Below are 18,362 nucleotides of genomic sequence, written 5' to 3' on the forward strand. Positions count from 1 at the left end.
AATACAATTTAACTAACAATCCATATTGTTTGTTATGACAGACATGTAGCCTGCATTTCATGTTAACAGTAGATTAAATACTTTAAAACCTGAACTGAACCAGATTATGCACACACACTAATCAGTTCTGAAGACCAAACTCCATCTGACTATAACAGATTGGAATGGCTGAAGCCAGAAAGAATAACTTATGTCTTGTAATGCATATATTGCTATGTTCTAATTTATATAGCTGAATAGCTATGGGTCATTGAAAGTTGCTAAAAATATTTTTTTTCTGAATTGTATGTCTTTGTGTATCTGTCTCTAAATGTGATTGTGTATATCCTGCAACAGACTGGCATCCCATCCAGAATTGTTTCTATACTCTGTGCCCATTATTTACTTGTGTAGGCTCTTGCTCTACCACAGTATAGAACAGGCTAAAACACGTAGCAGAAATGAATGAAGGAATAAAAGTGTCATTGTTATTTCAGTCATCCACATACACTAAAGCTATGCCTATAAGGTGTGGCCACAATATAAGAATTACAACAGGAAGACAATACTACATCACAATGCACTGCTTTATTTACAGTAATCCACTGATACAGGAAAATGTTCTCTCACAGTGTCACACTATGCTAACAGATCAACGGTTCCTATCACACTACGGTAACATATCAATGACTTTGATTATAATTCAGCAGAGTTATGGAAGTAACAGCAGATGACTACAGCTACAACACTACCATGGACATTATACCAAGAAGGAGATGACAATGACACAACCATAAGTTCACTGCATTATTGTGATACTTTGCTCTGATGGTCACAATGCTGTAACTGCAGCATTTTGCTGATGTGACCATAAATCCATATCACCGCTATGATGCTGGCATTTATGACTTTCTTACCTCTTATTTTCCATAGCGTGGTTCCATTCAGTCGCGATCTCATGGAGAAAGCTGGAGGACGTAGCATCACCTGTTGATCAGCTGAAGAGGAATTGTATTTATTCGGGGCTACACTAAGCTGGTTTGGCTCTAGAGACAAAAAAACAATGTAACTTAATCATTGTTTACAGTTTCTGATTTTACTCCATCTTCCAGATTGCATTTTCTCTTTTTATGTTTTTGACTACTAGTCAGATGCCTATTTCCAGCTGTGGCCCAACCACCTTGGATGGACAAATGCTGTGTTTTCAATCCATTTTTATCTGAACATCTTGTCTTTTACGTTCTACTAAGGCTATTGATCCAAAACATAATGGAATGGTTTCCATTAACCCTTGAAAACCTACTGTCTTCTACGCAACTCTAGATGTAACCTGTGTGGCCAGAAACTGAAAACAACAAACAAAAGGCTGAATAAGAAGTTTCTCAAACAGATTGTTTAGTAGACAGACCTAGAGACCCAATAGTCTAGGTTCTAGATCTGCTCAGGATGGTTTAAGTGCCACTGTTATTAAACCCCTTTCTGTTATCAGTGTTTTTTTTTTCTTTTTTAATTTCAACCCAGTTGTGGTATATTCTGAGATGGGAATTCAGAAGGATACATATTTAGGCCCACCATATTTCACTGTTACTCACTGAGCCATTCTAGCTTTAGTATATTTCTTCCCCGAGGGTTGTTTTACTAGTAACCAGTATCACAACAGTCATTGGGAGGCATGCACTCTGACCTATATCATGATTACAGTTTTGCAGTGGCAAAATCCCGTGTACTCACCAAAAGATAAAAGAATTATAAGCTTCTTTTTTTGCACATCTCTCAACTTATGTGAGCAGCCTGCCAAAGGCCTCTTTTTTTCTGGCTGTTTTTACAAGAAGAAAATATTACAGAATGGCACCAACCTGTATTATGAATGAGTGTTTTTCTCTTTCCAATACTGTAGCTGGGACCGTTAAATCGATACGGCTGATGGCTACCCAGGGTAGAATGCTGCTCATACTGAAATGGAGAGGGCCACTAGAAGGAAGACAAACAGAAAGTGAAATATTAAAATGAAAATAAAGGAAAGCAAATTAGTTTCAGACCACACTAATTTAGCTGTTTCTAGTCTGTTTATTTAGTTTTACTTTATTTTTTGATTTATTTGTGTACTGCACAGGTGAGGTAGATCACAGAAGACTTTTTACAATTAAAGTCTAGGCCAGAGGGAAAAGGCAAAACATTAATAACGTGAATACATCTTTCAGAAGTAGGTAATAAATAGTAACAGAGCCACTTGCCAAAATAGTAAGCAACATCATAAATGCATAAATATGACAGAGAAAGGAGATGACTGGTTACTAGTTTGCCTAACTTTTGCAGCTAGCATTCAGTTACTATCTCTCTTCCTCTGCTCTAACATTTAATTCCTCTATTCCATACCTTCATGTATGGCTCCATTTATTTGCTCTTTATCATCAAATCTGGAAGCCTATTTGACTCCTCCACCATGCTTTCTCTAAAGTGACGTTTCATCTTGTCTAAGTTGAAGTTTGTTTCCTCTGTCTGGAGATCATACTCCCTTTTACCATCAATCTGTTCTTTTCAAATGCAGTCCCTTAGATATATTTGTGTACCCAAATTATATCTCTCATTTACCCTCTTTATCTGTGGAATGCATCTCTATATTTTATGCATTTTTTTTCATATTTTATATATACGGTATTCAGAAATGGGCACAGTATTCCAGCTTTGGCCTTAATAGTGATCAGTGTGGATGGAGAATTGCCTCCTTATTAATAAAGTCTAGAGCTCTAGAGATGCAGCCCAGCATCTTGTTGGCTTTGGCCATGTTTTATTTTTTTATTTTTTTTTTAATTGGCTTCTGATTTTCTGTCAGTGATTATTAGCCTAAACCCTTTCTATGCTCAGATATTTTACTTTGGACCCCTGCAAGCCCATATACCATATCTGGTTTATTATTTATTAACTGCAGGATCTTGTGTTTCTCACCAATGTATATCCAAATCCACAAAACGAGCCAGCACAAAGGAAAGGCAAGCCAAAATATTTTATTGTGGCATAATAAAACAAAAAAGTAACAACTGCAAACCGGTTTCGGCTGTAAGTCAAGCCTTCACCAGTGCAAACAAAAAGAAGAAATAAGGACCATTCTATGTCTCAGTGGTCTGGAGGTTTGACCAACATAAAAAGAAAAACATGTACAGGTGGCTAAATATACCACCCAACTGGTACTGCAATTCCCAAAAATTCTTATTTGAAATAACCGAGATGTGTTGGAGCTAGTGAATTCCTTTGTCTTAGACATATATCTGCATGCACTACAGTGACCACAGGGAAAACAGCCTATCAAAGGGTCACCAAATAAAGTGGTCTGTCTAGGTGTAGGCGGATTGAATCTCTTATAGTGTGTGAAGTAGGAGTTTATGGTTCGACCCCTTCGGTAAGAAAAGGCACATCTTTCTGGTAGTATGTCATTCAAATGTTCATGTGCATGCAAAATTCCCCAATGGTTATTTATAATATCTCTAAAGGATGATGAATTACTGCCAAATGTAGTCACAAATCTAATAGGTTGAGTTGTAGAGGTATTGGAGACCCCTTGTGAATGTTTGTATTGTAAAAGTTGTGATCGGGGCATCCTCCAGACCACTGAGACATAGAATAAGTGAACACCTTAGTGCGATCAGAACTCAGAAAATCACTAATGCTTTATATAAACATACCATGACTCATAAAACAGCATAATTTAAATTTATCATCATTGACAAAATCCAGATGCAAAGAATATCTAAAGCAGGCTGGCATGATAGATTAAATAATATGGAATCCTCATGGATCACCAGGTTAGGTGCTTTATTCAAACCTGGATTAAATGAAAACAGTTAGTTCATTATTGCTAGCTGCTGATTTTCTATTTTATGTCTTGTGAATTATTGGACCCCACTAGTTTTTTGTCATTGAATTTATGCTTTATGCTCTAAATTATAAAAACAAGATGGTCCTTATTTCTTCTTTCTTTTTTCTTTTTTATATACAAAATTATTTTTACAAAAGCATTTTTATATATTTTCTCAACACCATTATTTGGTGAATATGCACTTAAAATATGGTATTTAGGTGCATACACCTTTAAGTTCTCAAGTATATAAGGAGTACCAGGATGTACCATTGAAACTTTTTGTTTGCACTGATGAAGGCTTGACTTATAGCCGAAACCGGTTTGCAGTTGTTACTTTTTTGTTTTATTATGCCACAATAAAATATTTTGGCTTGCCTTTCCTTTGTGCTGGCTCGTTTTGTGGATTTGGATTATCTATGTTTGGAGCCGCGCACTTGTTCCACCTTGCGTGATATTGGTTTATTCTTGTTTGCTTTCTCACCAGTGTATCTCAGCTATAACCTTTCAGTCTATGATGCTAGCTTCTATACGTCCATAATTAAATGGGTTTTTATATCTTCCAGTGCTGTGTCTGTCTTGATACTGTCAAAGAAGAGGTCACTCTTGTTCTCTGCCCCCAAACGTGTGACGGATTTAAACACACTGAAGTGTACAGGACCCAGAAGTGATCAATGCAGACAACTACTAACATATGTTTTTTTCATCTGAGAATGGATTTTCCTTATCTGCCTCTCCACTTACCCCTATCATAAAACTGCATAACATCCATTAGGCCATGAACTCTTGCTGGTTGATTTCTTTTGAAAAATTAACCAGCCTTTCCTCTCAATAAATTCCCTAGGATTTTCCTCACCATTGTGACAAAAAATGTTCCTCTAAAATTCAGAAACCTTCTTTTTCTCTACCATTGAAGAATGGAACAGCTCAGTCCTCAGGCATTATCCTCTCATTTGAAAGGCTTGTTGATTGGTTCTTCAACAGGATCTGCCAACTGGTAACCAGATCCATGAAAGTAACCCTTCCAGCATCTGAATTTGGTCTTCTCTTAGGATCAATTGCTCTTTCTGCACCATCTCATGGACTATTATTCATCTGTCCAACTTAGCATTCTATCTTGTTTTTCCTTTTTGCAAACAGATACTTATCTTTCCCCCTCTCTCTCAATACACACACACACACGCACGCACGCACGCACGCACGCAAGCGCGCACGCACACACACACACACACACACACACACACACACACACACACACACACACCCATACACGCACGCACGCACACACACATACACCCATACACACGCGCACACGCACACACACGCGCACACACACACACACACACACACACACACACACACACACACACACACACATATCCAAGTTAATTGGTGCACTGGGCAGTACCCCAATTGGCTCTGTAGCAAGGGGATATATTTTCTCCTTGCTATAGTTGTATTAGTTCTATAGTTCCTAACAAAAACACACACCAGAAGCAAACAATCTAAGTAGCTGAAATTTTGTACTGCACTGCTCCAGCATCCAGCCAATCATGTGCCACTGATCTGTGACTACAGGGACCAACCAGCACCTTTCCTAGAGTGTCAAGTAACCCCCTAACAACTTGCACCTAAGGCAGCTGCCACTTTCACACACACACACACACACATATATATATATATATATATATATATATATATATATATATATATATATATATATAATGTGTGTGTGCATGTATGTGCTTGTGTGTATGGATACAATTCATTTAATCTAATTGCCTTTTCATCTAATCACAAAATCACAAATCACTGAAAAAATGCATTCTATCAAAAATAATTTAGTTGAATATCAATTCATAGAAAACTGTATAAAGTTATAGATAATCACTGTGGGTGTAGTTTAAGATCATAGGAAGTACTCAGCAAATTGCTGTCAGTAGTACTATTTTGCCAGTATCCATTATTATTCCCTAGTAACTCATACGGTGTACTCCCATTTCTAGAAAATTGTATATTGGGCACCAGCATGAATATACTGAGTGTGATGTTTTCTCTTTTCTCTCTGACCATGGAGTTAGTTTATTGAATAAAGAAGGAGGGTATGAGAGGCAATGCCCCTCATATGGGGAGTACAGGATGGTTTGCCCCCTCAAAAAAACATTTGAAGAAGTATTTGTTTTAAATAAAATTTTCTATGAAATGTGATTCAATGAAATGTGTTTTAGATGAAATGTGTTTTGAATGTGTTTTCAATTAATTTTTTCAGTAATTTGTGATTAGATGATAAGGCAAAAAGATAAAATGTCATACACTCATTTATATATATATATATATATATATATATATATATATATATATGTGTGTGTGTGTGTACGCATGTGTGTGTGTGTATGTATATATATATATATATATATATATATATATAAGTGTCTGTGTGTGAGTAGGTGCATGTAACATGTGTGTACGGGCCCCGTCTTCCTTATACTGGTTGCATTTTTAATAGCTGATTTATTTTGTTTCACCTGTTCTTTTTTCCACATACATCAAGAAACACTTTATTTTTATTCTTTTAGCTAGGTCTCTTCCCATCATGACCATTCAGATCTCTCTAGATCTCTTTTTTCCCTAGCTTCTTCATATATTGCCATGCTTGCTTCTTTCTTTTGTTTTTCCATTTTCTGTACGCCTATTCCTTTATTGTAAGTGGCTTCTTTACACTTCCCTTCAGTTAGATTAATTTTTTACTTCTTTAGAACTTTCTTTTACTCCCAAGTACATCACTCATTCCCCCTTTAGCTTTCCATTGGACCCTCTAGTTGATTCTTAGCACCTCTACTCTTTTATCATAACACACTACAATTGCCACCAAGTAATGCTATGGGGTAAACATGAAGGACAAATGTGATAATGTAGACAGCAATACAACATAAAGTTTCCATCAATAAATTCTGACAAATTCAAACCATAACATTTTATGATGACTGAGCAAATTTAAAAGCAAAATTAAGGCTTAATGTTGCTGCTTCCAAACAGAAGTCTAGGCACGTGCAGTCAGAATGCTAGAGTGACACTAGTACTTTCAGGGAAAAAAAAATAAGCCGAACTAGCTACCATAATAAAATCCTTTTAATCAAAGTTCTCAAATACCTGATCTTATCATGTCTCCATAAATATGGGTTTTGCTGAGCTAATTCATGTGCAAGATCCTAGTTTACTGGTATAGCGTTTGGTTAATCTTCATTTATTTTATATCTTGCAAATAAAACTGAAATTGTCTCAATATATTCCTCAACACTGAAATGTCCTTTTCTGGATCTTTCAAGTCCAAAAATATCATCTGCAAATACCAATTATATCCTTGAATTTCTGAATCCCTTATTTTCCTTGCCAGCAGCTCTAAATATAAAGCAAATAAAAAAGTGAAAAGAGGGCATCCCTGCCTGGTTCCTCTGTTGAAACACAAATTATCGGAGAGAAAACCTCCCACTTTAATACCTACCTCTGATCCTTCATATATCTTCCTAATTAACAATATTACTGTATCAAAAATGCAATTGGTTTTATTGCCCTGCTCATAAGATCTCAGCTTACGCTGTTGATTATGTTCTCTGCATCAAGACCCAGCAAAACAGTGATATTTTCTTACATTATGTTCCTCTCTGGATCATCATTATTCTATTAATGTTTTCAAATGTTTACTTCTTCTCTAAGCCACATTGATCCATGTCTATCAATCGTGGCAACCTCTTTGACATTCTGTCAGTTAGTATAGACATAAATATTTTATAATCATGGTGTAAAATTGAAATGGTCCCATAAGCAGGTGGGTGTGAGTGGTCTTTACCCTCTTTGTGTAATGCAATCACCACAGCTTTCTTCTAAGATGTTGGCGCTTCACCATTTTCATCTCATTTTCCATCTTAACGATTATTTCTTTAGCCTCCGCTTCTTATAGTCTTGGTTTAAGTCTTTTATAAATATTTAAATTTGTGCTCTTTCTTGGTTTCGACACTTGTCTGCTTTCTAATAAATCTATAGGATCTCTAATTTCTCTTATCATGGGCTTCTTAAGTCTGGTCACAATACTTTCTGCTTACTATTGCCTAAGTCATTATGCTAAAAGTTTTTGTGCTCTGAAGTCATTATCAAAAAATAGTTGCTTACCAGCAATATTTCTAAACTCATGCATATTATTCAGATACTCCCTTATTTTCTCTTTAGCATTTTGCATTTTATCTTTCTCTTGTTCTGTGAGATTCCTCTTATTTTGCAATACTTTAACCTTTGTTAACCCTTCTAAATAATTCCTATTACTTCTTAACCAACCATACATCTTTTACTTTTATTTGCACCCTGTTTTTAAACTAATTTTCATTTTATCCTACTTACCAGTTATCCCTTCTAAAGAAATTTCTATCTTGCTTAATAATTCTCAAATAATTTCCACTACTAATTCCTTAAATTTGCCTCTTTCTAACAGGTAGGTAGGAAGGTGCTAGTGTCTCATTTTTACTTCATTACCCTGCATCTTTATCTTGGTTTTTATTGGGGCATGATCTGAAAGTGTTATTGGATGTGTGCTGAAGCTTTCAATTAAATGCACATGCCCCTGTGAAATATAATTTGTATCCAGCCTAGTCCATAAATTCTATCCGAGTTCCTGTTACTAAATACACTCCATCCATATCAAATATTTTGATAACTTTCTTTAGAAATCTGCCCTTTCTTGTTATATTTCCCTTTCTATGTTCATGTGATGTATGCTCACTATTGCAAATCATGTTCCAGTCCCCACCTGTAAGTAATATTCCCTGCTGAAAGCTGATTATTTCTCCCAAAAAATGTCTTAAGCTCCATACTAGCAGTTTTTGGTGGCAAATAAATATATACAGTATAATCCTCTTCCATTCCTAATAGCCCCTCACCATCCTAAATCTATCATTATAGGTTCATAGGTTCATAGGTTCATACTAGGCTATCTGCCCTAGGGCATTTATAAGCCTAGCCAGAGTGTGTGTGGCTTTCACCACCCCTTAGGATGAGAATACTATACCCATTAGTTTGCTGTGCCTCTGTCCAGCAGTGATACAGAGATGATTCCCGGGGTAAACCTACAATCTCCCATCCACTCGTCAAGATTTCTCTTGAATAGAGTCAGTGAGGGGCTCTGCCTCACATGGACTGGGATTCTGTTCCATAGTGTAGGGAGTCTCTGGGTGATGAATCTGTCCCTCCAGCACGTCCTATTTATATCCGTGTTGAGGTTTAAGTCTCTTGCTCTATTGGCTCTGGTGGATTTGGATTTTTTGAGGTGGAGCATGTCCATTAATTCCGGGTTGGACATGGCCTTGTATGTCAGGCACAGATCACCTCTGAGCAGACGGTATGCGACTGAATAGAGCTGGAGTTTCTTTAGTCGGGCATCGTATGACATACGTTTGAGCCCCTTTATCCTTTTGGTGAGGAACTTTTGGGGTCTTTCCAACTGCTGCAGGTGTCGGGTAAGGTACATTCCGAATGGGGCGTTGTACTCAATCATTGGTCTGATAAGTGAAGAGTACAGGGGTACAATGACCTCTCCTGATCTGGATGTGAATCCCTTCATGATCAGGTGGGCAATGTAGAAGGTCTTCCTAACCACTTTGGCAATGTGAGTGTCAAAAGAGAGGTTACTGTCAACTTGGGTCCCCAGGTCCCTGATAACTTCTTCCGTGTTTAATGGATTACCACCTATGTGGTAATTAGGGGTTACCTTGTTTTTCCCAAAGGGTATGACTATACATTTTTGGCATTTAGCTTAAGGCCATGGCTCTGGCACCAGTTATCCATTTCTTTGAGACCTTTCTGGAGGATGTCTGTGTCTGATGGAGTGTCAATTATGGTGCCCAGTTTGCAGTCATCTGCAAATTTTGTCAGCCACAATCCCCCTATGTTTGCCTGCACTTCAGAAAAATAAATGCCGAACAAGAGGGGGCCCAGGACTGAGCCCTGTGGGACACCGCTCGTGACCGGCTTAGAGTCTGACATGGCACCAGCAACTCTAACCCTGTGTGTTCTGTCCTTGAGACAGTTTGCAACCCATCTTGTGACATATGGGTTTACATCTAAGCTGGTGAGGTTTTCTATGATGCCCGAGTGGGGTATTGTGTTGAACACTTTTGCTAGGTCAAGGTAGGCTGTGTGAACTGCCTTACCCTCATCAATGGCCTTAGTGACTGTTTCGAAAAAGTCGACCAAGTTCAAGAGGCAGGATCTGCCCTTGACAAAGCCAAATTGGGTAGGATCCAGTGTCTGTAGGTCCCCAATGTCTTTATTTATGAGTTCCATTATGATCCTCTCCATAGCTTTGCAGACAAGGCTCGTCAAGCTTATGGGGCGGTAATTTCCAGGGTCCGTAGAAGCACCGCCTTTGTGGAGTGGGACCACAGTTGCCGTACGCCATTCTTTTGGGTACGTATCCTGTAGTAAGGCTAAGATTAAACAGCAGCCTTATGTGTGGGTTTAGTTCCTCATTGAGTTTGTGTAGCACACAGCTGGGGACACCGTCCGGTCCCATTGATGCTGTGTTTTTTGCTTTAGAGAGAGCAGCTCTCACCTGGGCATCTGAGATGTTTGGGAGGCTAGACTCTGGTGGGATAGACATTTCTCCTTTTGGGGGAGGGAGGGGAGAAATTTGCACTGAACCTGTCTGCCAGTATGTTGGCAATGTCTGTGGGTTCAGTGATTTTTTTATCATTTTGGACTAATTCTGAGCATATCTGGGAGTTTCCACCCAGGTTTCTAACATAGCTAAAGAAGGCTTTATGATTGTCTTTTGTGTCATTAGCGATTTTTCTCTTAAAGTTGGCCTTGGATGATTTTATGAGTGATCGTAGTTTTTTGCTAGTATTGATCAGAGATACCTTCCCTTTTAGGGATTTTGCTCTGTCATGTAGTAGCTTTCTCCTCTTGTTGTAGAGTTTGTTTATAGCTGGAGTCCACCAGACCGGGCGCCTGCCTTTGGTGGAAAGGGTCTTGATTTTATTAGGGATTGCTTGATCCATACATTCCTGGAGGTGCTCGTAGAAGGCATTTGTAAGGGTTTCAGCAGCTTGGGTTGTGGTTTCCACTGGCTCGGGGGCCTTGAAGGATACCACTCCAGTCTTAAGAAGTGTGAAGTTTGCTTTTGAGAAGTTCTTCACTGTGGTCTTTTGCTGGGGTGGGGGCGGGATGTGGATCTCCAGTGAGATTAATTTATGGTCTGATCTCACCAATGAGGGATATACTTCCGGTGTGGAGCATTTTGTCCCCATGTTTGTGATGATCAGGTCTAGTATATTTTCTCCTCTTGTGGGAATGGTGACTAGTTGTTCCATAGCATTTGAGTTTATGAACTCAAGGAACCTTTGGGCTAGGGTGTTGGGGCTTGAGTAATGTTCCCAGTCTATGTTTGGGTAGTTGAAGTCACCCAATATGATGGTGTTTGAAGAGACATTCATACTCTCCAGTGTCTTCAGGAAGGCTGTGTGGGTTTCCTGAGTTTGAGAAGGTGGTCTGTAGCATGTTACAAACTGTAGGGCAGTTTTACCTATGGTTAATTGCACCTGGATGGTCTCCGATGCTTCGTGCGATGCCACTAACCTGGAGGTGTAGGTATCCTTTATGAATATGGATACTCCCCCTCCTTTTGTGGTTCGGTCCGGATTTTGGGGCCGGAATGCATGATATGAGGTATAACCTGATAGTGCTGGGGTGCTCTCAGGAGCCTTGAACCAGGTTTCAGTCACAGCACAGACATCGATGTTCTCCATACTGAGGAGGGCTTCGAGGGCGTGCATCTTGAGGTTTAGACTTCTGGCATTGAGCAGCATTACCCTTAGTTTTTCTCCATTTTTGTTTTCTAGGGCGGTAGGTTTATCATTTGAGCCTTGTTTGTACCCCCCAGTCATTATGTTTCATAGGTGAAACAATGTTTCATAGGTTATTACTAGACTAACTGCCCTTGTGGGCCATTTTAAGCCTAGCCAGTTACCCCATGTGAGAATCAAACCCTGCACCTTGTGTTTGTAAGGTGAACACCTTAACCATTATGCCAACCTCCCAACCCTTATTGGAGGTTTTGTAGCAATCAGTATTAATGTTGTCTCTTTCCTTTGTCCCTGATATTCTGCTGAATAGCCATCCTGAAATCCTTTCTTTGTTGAATTCACATGCACATTTCTTTCTAAATGTGTCTCATGCAGCACTACTATTCGTAGTATATAATTCAATAGTCTTTTATTTTTATCTATACCGTTAAAACCTACCTATTATAGTTGGCATTTTTTTGAATGGGTATTTCCATTTTTTTTTTTTAATTCACACACTAATGCTTACAAGGCTGTTTAGCTGAACCTATGTCACATTTTTCAAGACTATTTGCTTTAATGAAAACCTTCAAATAAAAAACACCTAATACATTTTCAGAACATTCAAACCTCTATTAACTTAGAACAAACACACAAAACTGTGAACATTTTCAACAAATGAAGTTTAACCCTCCAGATAGGAACAATTATCCTAAACCGATGGCTGAATTCACAGGCATTACCTACACTGAAATTAAGGTTACCCATACTAAAGTGCATGCTACAGCCTCTGTTCTCACTCACACTGATTACTGTTTTGTTTAATTTTAAGCTCATTTGCTTTAAAAGAAAACTTTTTATTGCTTAAGCCAAGGGCATTAAACTACACACCATCCTTGTAAAAACAAAGGGAATTTATTATCTTAATTCTACACACAATATAATCAGTATAAATTTACACCCCACTCCCATCTCAGCAGCCCACGATTACATTATCAACTTAAACTTGCTTCTGTCCAGCCTTTCTTATCTTGTTATAGTGTAAAGCCTATATTTCTTACAAGTAGGAAAAAGTACTTGATTACTTTATTATCTGTAACATCTACAACATTCACTGAAAAGACTCCCCCCAACATTTAAAAAAAAACTGACTGACACTATTCAAAACAGGTTTATATTATATCATCAAGTTTTCAGAAACACAAACCTCACATGGTTAAGACCATATGACTGAGTTTCCAAAAGCCTGAAATAAAAAAATAAACAAATCTATGCCCCCCCCCCTGCACTCCCATGTGGGATGCTGCTCCCTCTGCAAATTGTATATTCCAACTCCAAGATTGCGCTACAGTGGGAAAAGGGAGTAAATTCCCTCTATGTAGATCGCACTACAGTGGGAAAAAAGAGTAAATTCCCTCTATGTAGATCGCACTACAGTGGGAAAAGGGAGTACATTCCCTCCATGTAGATCGTACTACAGTGGGAAAAGGGAGTACATTCCCTCTATGTAGATCGCACTACAGTGTGAAAAAGGAGTAAATTCCCTCTATGTAGATTGCAGTATAGTGGGAAAAGGGAGTAAATTCCCTCTATGTAGATTGCAGTGCAGTGGGAAAAGGGAGTAAATTCCCTCTATGTAGATCGCACTACAGTGGGAAAAGGGAGTAAATTCCCTCTATGTAGATTGCAGTGCAGTGGGAAAAGGGAGTAAATTCCCTCTATGTAGATCGCACTACAGTGGGAAAAGGGAGTACATTCCCTCCATGTAGATCGTAATACAATGGGAAAAGGGAGTAAATTCCCTCTATGTAGATCGCACTACAGTGGGAAAAGGGAGTAAATTCCCTCTATGTTAATCGCAGTAGAGTGGGAAAAGGGAGTAAATTCCCTCTATGTATATCGCAGTACAGTGGGAAAAGGGAGTAAATTCCCTCTATGTAGATTGCAGTGCAGTGGGAAAAGGGAGTAAATTCCCTCTATGTAGATTGCAGTGCAGTGGGAAAAGGGAGTAAATTCCCTCTATGTAGATTGCAGTGCAGTGGGAAAAGGGAGTAAATTCCCTCTATGTAGATTGCAGTACAGTGGGAATCAGGGAATTTACCCTTTTGTCCACTGTAGTGCAATCTTAGAGTTGGAGCATATAATTTTCAGGGGGTGTGGGAGGTGCAAGTAGGCTTGCCTCTCTGCAGAAACAGATTTTTTTTTATTTTGAGTTTTCAGAAACTCAGTGATATGGCCTTGACCATATGAATTTCAAATTTCCAAAAACTCAATGAAGTAATATAAACCCATTCAAAACAGCTTTACAATATAACAACTAATGTTTTATGCAAATACTAATAAGAGCAAAAATGTTTTATTTACAGTTACTTCTTTTTTTCTTTTTAGAGACCTTCAAATCATTAATGACATAAAGTGGGGTATATGTTTTACAGTTCACCTACAAGTTTAACAAAGTCAACAAAATTCCAGTTTTTACTCAGCCACACTTTCTTGCAAAGCCATATTTCGTAAATGTGATTGATGCGTTATAGTCTCCCATGTTTTGATGCGTTATAGTCTCCCATGTTTTGATGCGTTATAGTCTCCCATGTTTTGATGCGTTATAGTCTCCCATGTTGCTGGTCTTCTTCCTGTTCATCTTCATCTCATAAGTTTATAGGTTCATATGTGTTTACTAGGCTAATGACCACTAGGGTTACCACCTGTCCCACATTGCAAGGGACAGTCCCTCTTTTGGCAGTTGTGTCCTGCAAAAAAATTGAAAAAATGGCAAAGGTCCTGAGATTTTAGGACAAAAATATGTTTCCTATATTTTCTTTAATAGTTGCATAAAACAGTTATTTTGTATCTGAAAGACATAAATATTATAAGAAACAGAATAAACAACTAAAATGCTACAAGAATAAGCTTTTATTTAGGCAAAAAAATTGAAGTTCTGTCCTTTGTACTGGCCTTGGATATGTTTTGCCGTGTAAAATCGGACATTTCTACAAAAAATGTCCCAGTTTGGGCATTTAAAAAGGTGGCAGCCCTAATGACCACAAGGGCCTTTTTAACCCTAGCCATGCATCCCAAATCTCTGACAAGTTCTGATACCCTTGATAAGTGTAAGCATGGGCCTGGGAGATGAACCATTTACTGGTTACCTGTTTGCATCAGAGACATAGGTGCCAAACCAGGGATGAATTTCCGGTTTCCCATCCAATTGTCTAAGTTGCACTTGAATTGGGTTAGGGAGGAACTCTGCTTCACATGAATGGGGAGCCTGTTCCATAGACAGGGTAGTCTTTGGGATACATACCTTTCTATCCAGCAGGTCCTATTTATATCACAGGCAAGGTTTAAGTCTTTAGAATGGGTAATTCTGGTGCTGTTTGTTTTGTGGACATGCAATCACCGGACCCAGTTTCAAGTCCAGGGTACTCCTGATTCTTCTAGTCAACTATTTTTATATTTTTCTGTCTTTCAAACATTTTCGTTTGGAACACTGGAAAGAATTTCACTGGCAAAGTCTATCTATGGGCTTTGTTCTCAGAAGAATGGGAAGCAGACTCACCTTCTCCTTATTGGATCAGTCTTTGTTAGAATAACTTTTTTTTATTTTCCTCTTTAGCCTGCTCTGCATCAAAAAATGTCTTTGTCCCTTCAGGAAAAATATTCTAACAACAGCTGGATACAGCAGCTTAAATCTTACACCTTCCTCCCCACTTCTCTGATTACTAGGATACTTTGCTTCTCTTCTACCTGGTGTACAGTGAATAATCATTTTTCACAAACACTCAGCAGTCTTCGTTGTTTAATACATTTCTTTTCCATCACAGGTTTGTAAGGATGAACTCTTTCTGTTAGTATGATGGCATCTTTACTAATATATAGGTCTTGGCCGCCTTTTCATTGCCAGGTTTGGAGCATACACTCGATGTGCCATTTCAATTAACAAATCTTACTGTGGGAACAAGTCCAGTTGTTTATTTGTGCGTTTATAAAATTAATGCAGTCAGTTCCTTCCACTTTCTGTAGTAGCTCAGAAAATCTCAATTTTTTTCTGTGATCTCTGTCTTCTAGCTCTACTATTTTTTGAAACATGTCGTCTTGAGAAACCTTAGATTCAGTCTTTTTTTTTATTTCAACCTCTGATTTCTGCACTTTTATCATCTCATCTGAATTACCACTTAAATCTACTTTTGTTTTCTTCAGCCTTTTGTCATTTGATTGTATGTATTTTTCCAGTCTGTCTTATTTTAAACACCTCTGAATTAATTTTATTTTTTCCTCTAAATTACTGAAAGGCATGTCCTGTACCGAGGCTGAAACCCGATCTGTATTTTTTTCTGTTGAACAGCTGCAAGGTTCGTCCCCAACAGAGTTTTTTTTCCCTGGCCTTTCTTAATTGATTTTTTCTTAAATTTGCCAGATTTCTTAGTTCCTGATATCCAGGCAGTATAGTGACTAACCAGAAATTGAAGTTTAACCAAATAACTGAGTTTCACTTGTTGCTTTCCAATGTTCCTTTCTTTTTTGTACTGGGACACATTGATCAATATGCATGTTGTGGAAGTCAGTGTCTAATTAAAATATTTTAGTAACTTTTTCAACTCAGCCACAAATTTTGCCACTGATTTGATGAACTTTCTTGTTTGGGACTAAGACTTGTAATTCTGAACTATTGCACTATGTTTAGGAATAAAGTGACTTTAACAAGGTTCACAGTTGTATTTATTCTTAGAAGCCAGGAAGCTTTTTTTATTGAACTGTAAACTTCGACTCCACAAACACAGAAACATATAACTAATTTTCCTTCTGTATTCCTCACATTATTGTTAACAGCTGTTCCATTATTTCACAGTATTCTTCTCAGGAATGGATTTTAATATTGAATAAAATCAGGATACCCACAGCTCTTACTTTTCTTCTGTTGTGTCCAATTTATAGCTGATACAAATGCTGGAATTATTTAAATTCTGTTTAATCCTGCAGACTTTATCATCTGGACAGCAGGTGTTATAGTCTGAGAGAGAAGTTGAAAACATTTAAATGATTCAGAATCTTTAGTAAGTAATACAAACTGCATGACAAGACAGCAGTGCAGTAATATATATGTTAACATCTCAGTACCTTACACACTTCTAGAATGACTGAAGCAGACACCGCAGAGAATGAGTGTCAGGGCAGAATCAGCTTTAGCAGGCTTCTTACTGCAAAAGCCTACACAGCTCGAAACATAATGTGCCAGTTAGGTATAGCATTTGACTTTGAATATACTGCAAGTGTCAGCAATACAGAAGTTAACCAACATGGAAAGCTATAATGCAAACACACAATATTTCATGGGGCTTTGGGTCAAACACTGAGAGAGAGAATGTCGTAGCCAAGATATTGCTGGTCACCCTAATCAGGAATGGAACATAAAAATAAAATAAAAAAAAATCCTTATTAGAATTAACCATGGCAACTTGTATATCAAGTCAGAGGTAAGAAGGCCGTAGAAGAGTAAGAATAAAAGAAATCTTGAAACAGCAAGACAAGTGAAAGCCATCACCTTCCAGGCAAAGACTTCTCAAAACACATTTGCCACAAAATTTCTAAATATTGCAAGTTAGTACTTCGTGTGTACTATGTAGGTAGTGTGTGTGTTCATTACTTACCATTTTCGGCATGATAGCATTGTTATTTATTATTTATTTAATCATTAATAATAAGGTAAGTGGAATGAACCATGCAAATCTTTTTCAGTCATACTCAGGGCCATACAAAAAGGGGAAAAGCTACATACATGGATGATTTTAGTCAGTCAACTAACACATCTTTGGGAGGGAGGGCCACTTGGAGCAACTGACATACACACAGGGAAACATACAAACTCCACATGAGGAGTAACAAGATGCATACTTGCCAATTTCTAATTAAAAATTATTGCAACTGCCTTTTAAAATCATAGCAGAGGGTCAAAAAGAGGAACAACTTATTTTTTAAAATAGAGGGACTTCCAATAATAGACCCATTATAGAGATAAGGAATATCTGTATAGGCTCTGCTCAGTTACTTAATAAGGTATGGACCCTTAAACAGTTCTTCCTTTGAAGAAAATCAGTAAGTCTAGATGGGGCAAGTGGAAGTTTGACAGCAATAAATAAAATCATAGCATCTGAGGGCAATTCTAAGAGGCCAGACTAGAACTCCTGACCGCAGAGCTACTAAGTTAAACCACTAACTACTGGACCACCATGTCACCTATTTACCCACTGTCTCACATCAACGAAACTGCTATATACGTACTCTGTAAAGTGTTGAACTAGGGCAGTGACATATGAGAAGAGTTATTATCCACCATTTCTCAGGTTATTTCCCAAGAAGTTTAATGATTTCTGCTTCAGTCCATAATATGCATTATGTTTTCCTAAATACTTAGCGGTCCTGGCTACAACTGGTATTATATTTTATAATATCTTATTTACTTTTTAAGGATTTCATAATGATTATTTTGTTTTTTGCTAAAAATGGGGATTGTGACTAACCATATCCACCCAGCCAACAAAAAAATTATAAATAAACAATGATGATATGGACACTGGAATTTAGTAAAGAACAAACAGCTAAAGATTTGCTATCTTTTGAAACTATAGCAAGGATTGATGAAAAAAGCAACAGACCATAAACTGGTGTCAGAATACTGAAGGTGGTAAAGAAATACCTGGAGT

General features: G+C 37.8%; 1 protein-coding gene across 1 annotated transcript in view; it reads right to left on the reverse strand.

Moving 5' to 3' along the window:
* STPG3 (sperm-tail PG-rich repeat containing 3) overlaps positions 1-18,362 on the reverse strand; it is a 209,551-nt gene that overhangs the window by 41,937 nt on the left and 149,252 nt on the right. Inside the window, exons 7-8 of the mRNA XM_044057920.1 lie at positions 1,836-1,950; positions 897-1,025 (exon numbers count right to left, since the gene is read on the reverse strand). Of these exons, the coding sequence (XP_043913855.1) occupies positions 897-1,025; positions 1,836-1,950 (244 nt within the window). The remainder of the gene's footprint in view (positions 1-896; positions 1,026-1,835; positions 1,951-18,362) is intronic.

The sequence above is a fragment of the Protopterus annectens genome, chromosome 16.part0, assembly GCF_019279795.1.
Source record: "Protopterus annectens isolate FY-2018-M chromosome 16.part0, PAN1.0, whole genome shotgun sequence".
In the NCBI taxonomy this organism is placed as follows: domain Eukaryota; kingdom Metazoa; phylum Chordata; order Ceratodontiformes; family Protopteridae; genus Protopterus; species Protopterus annectens.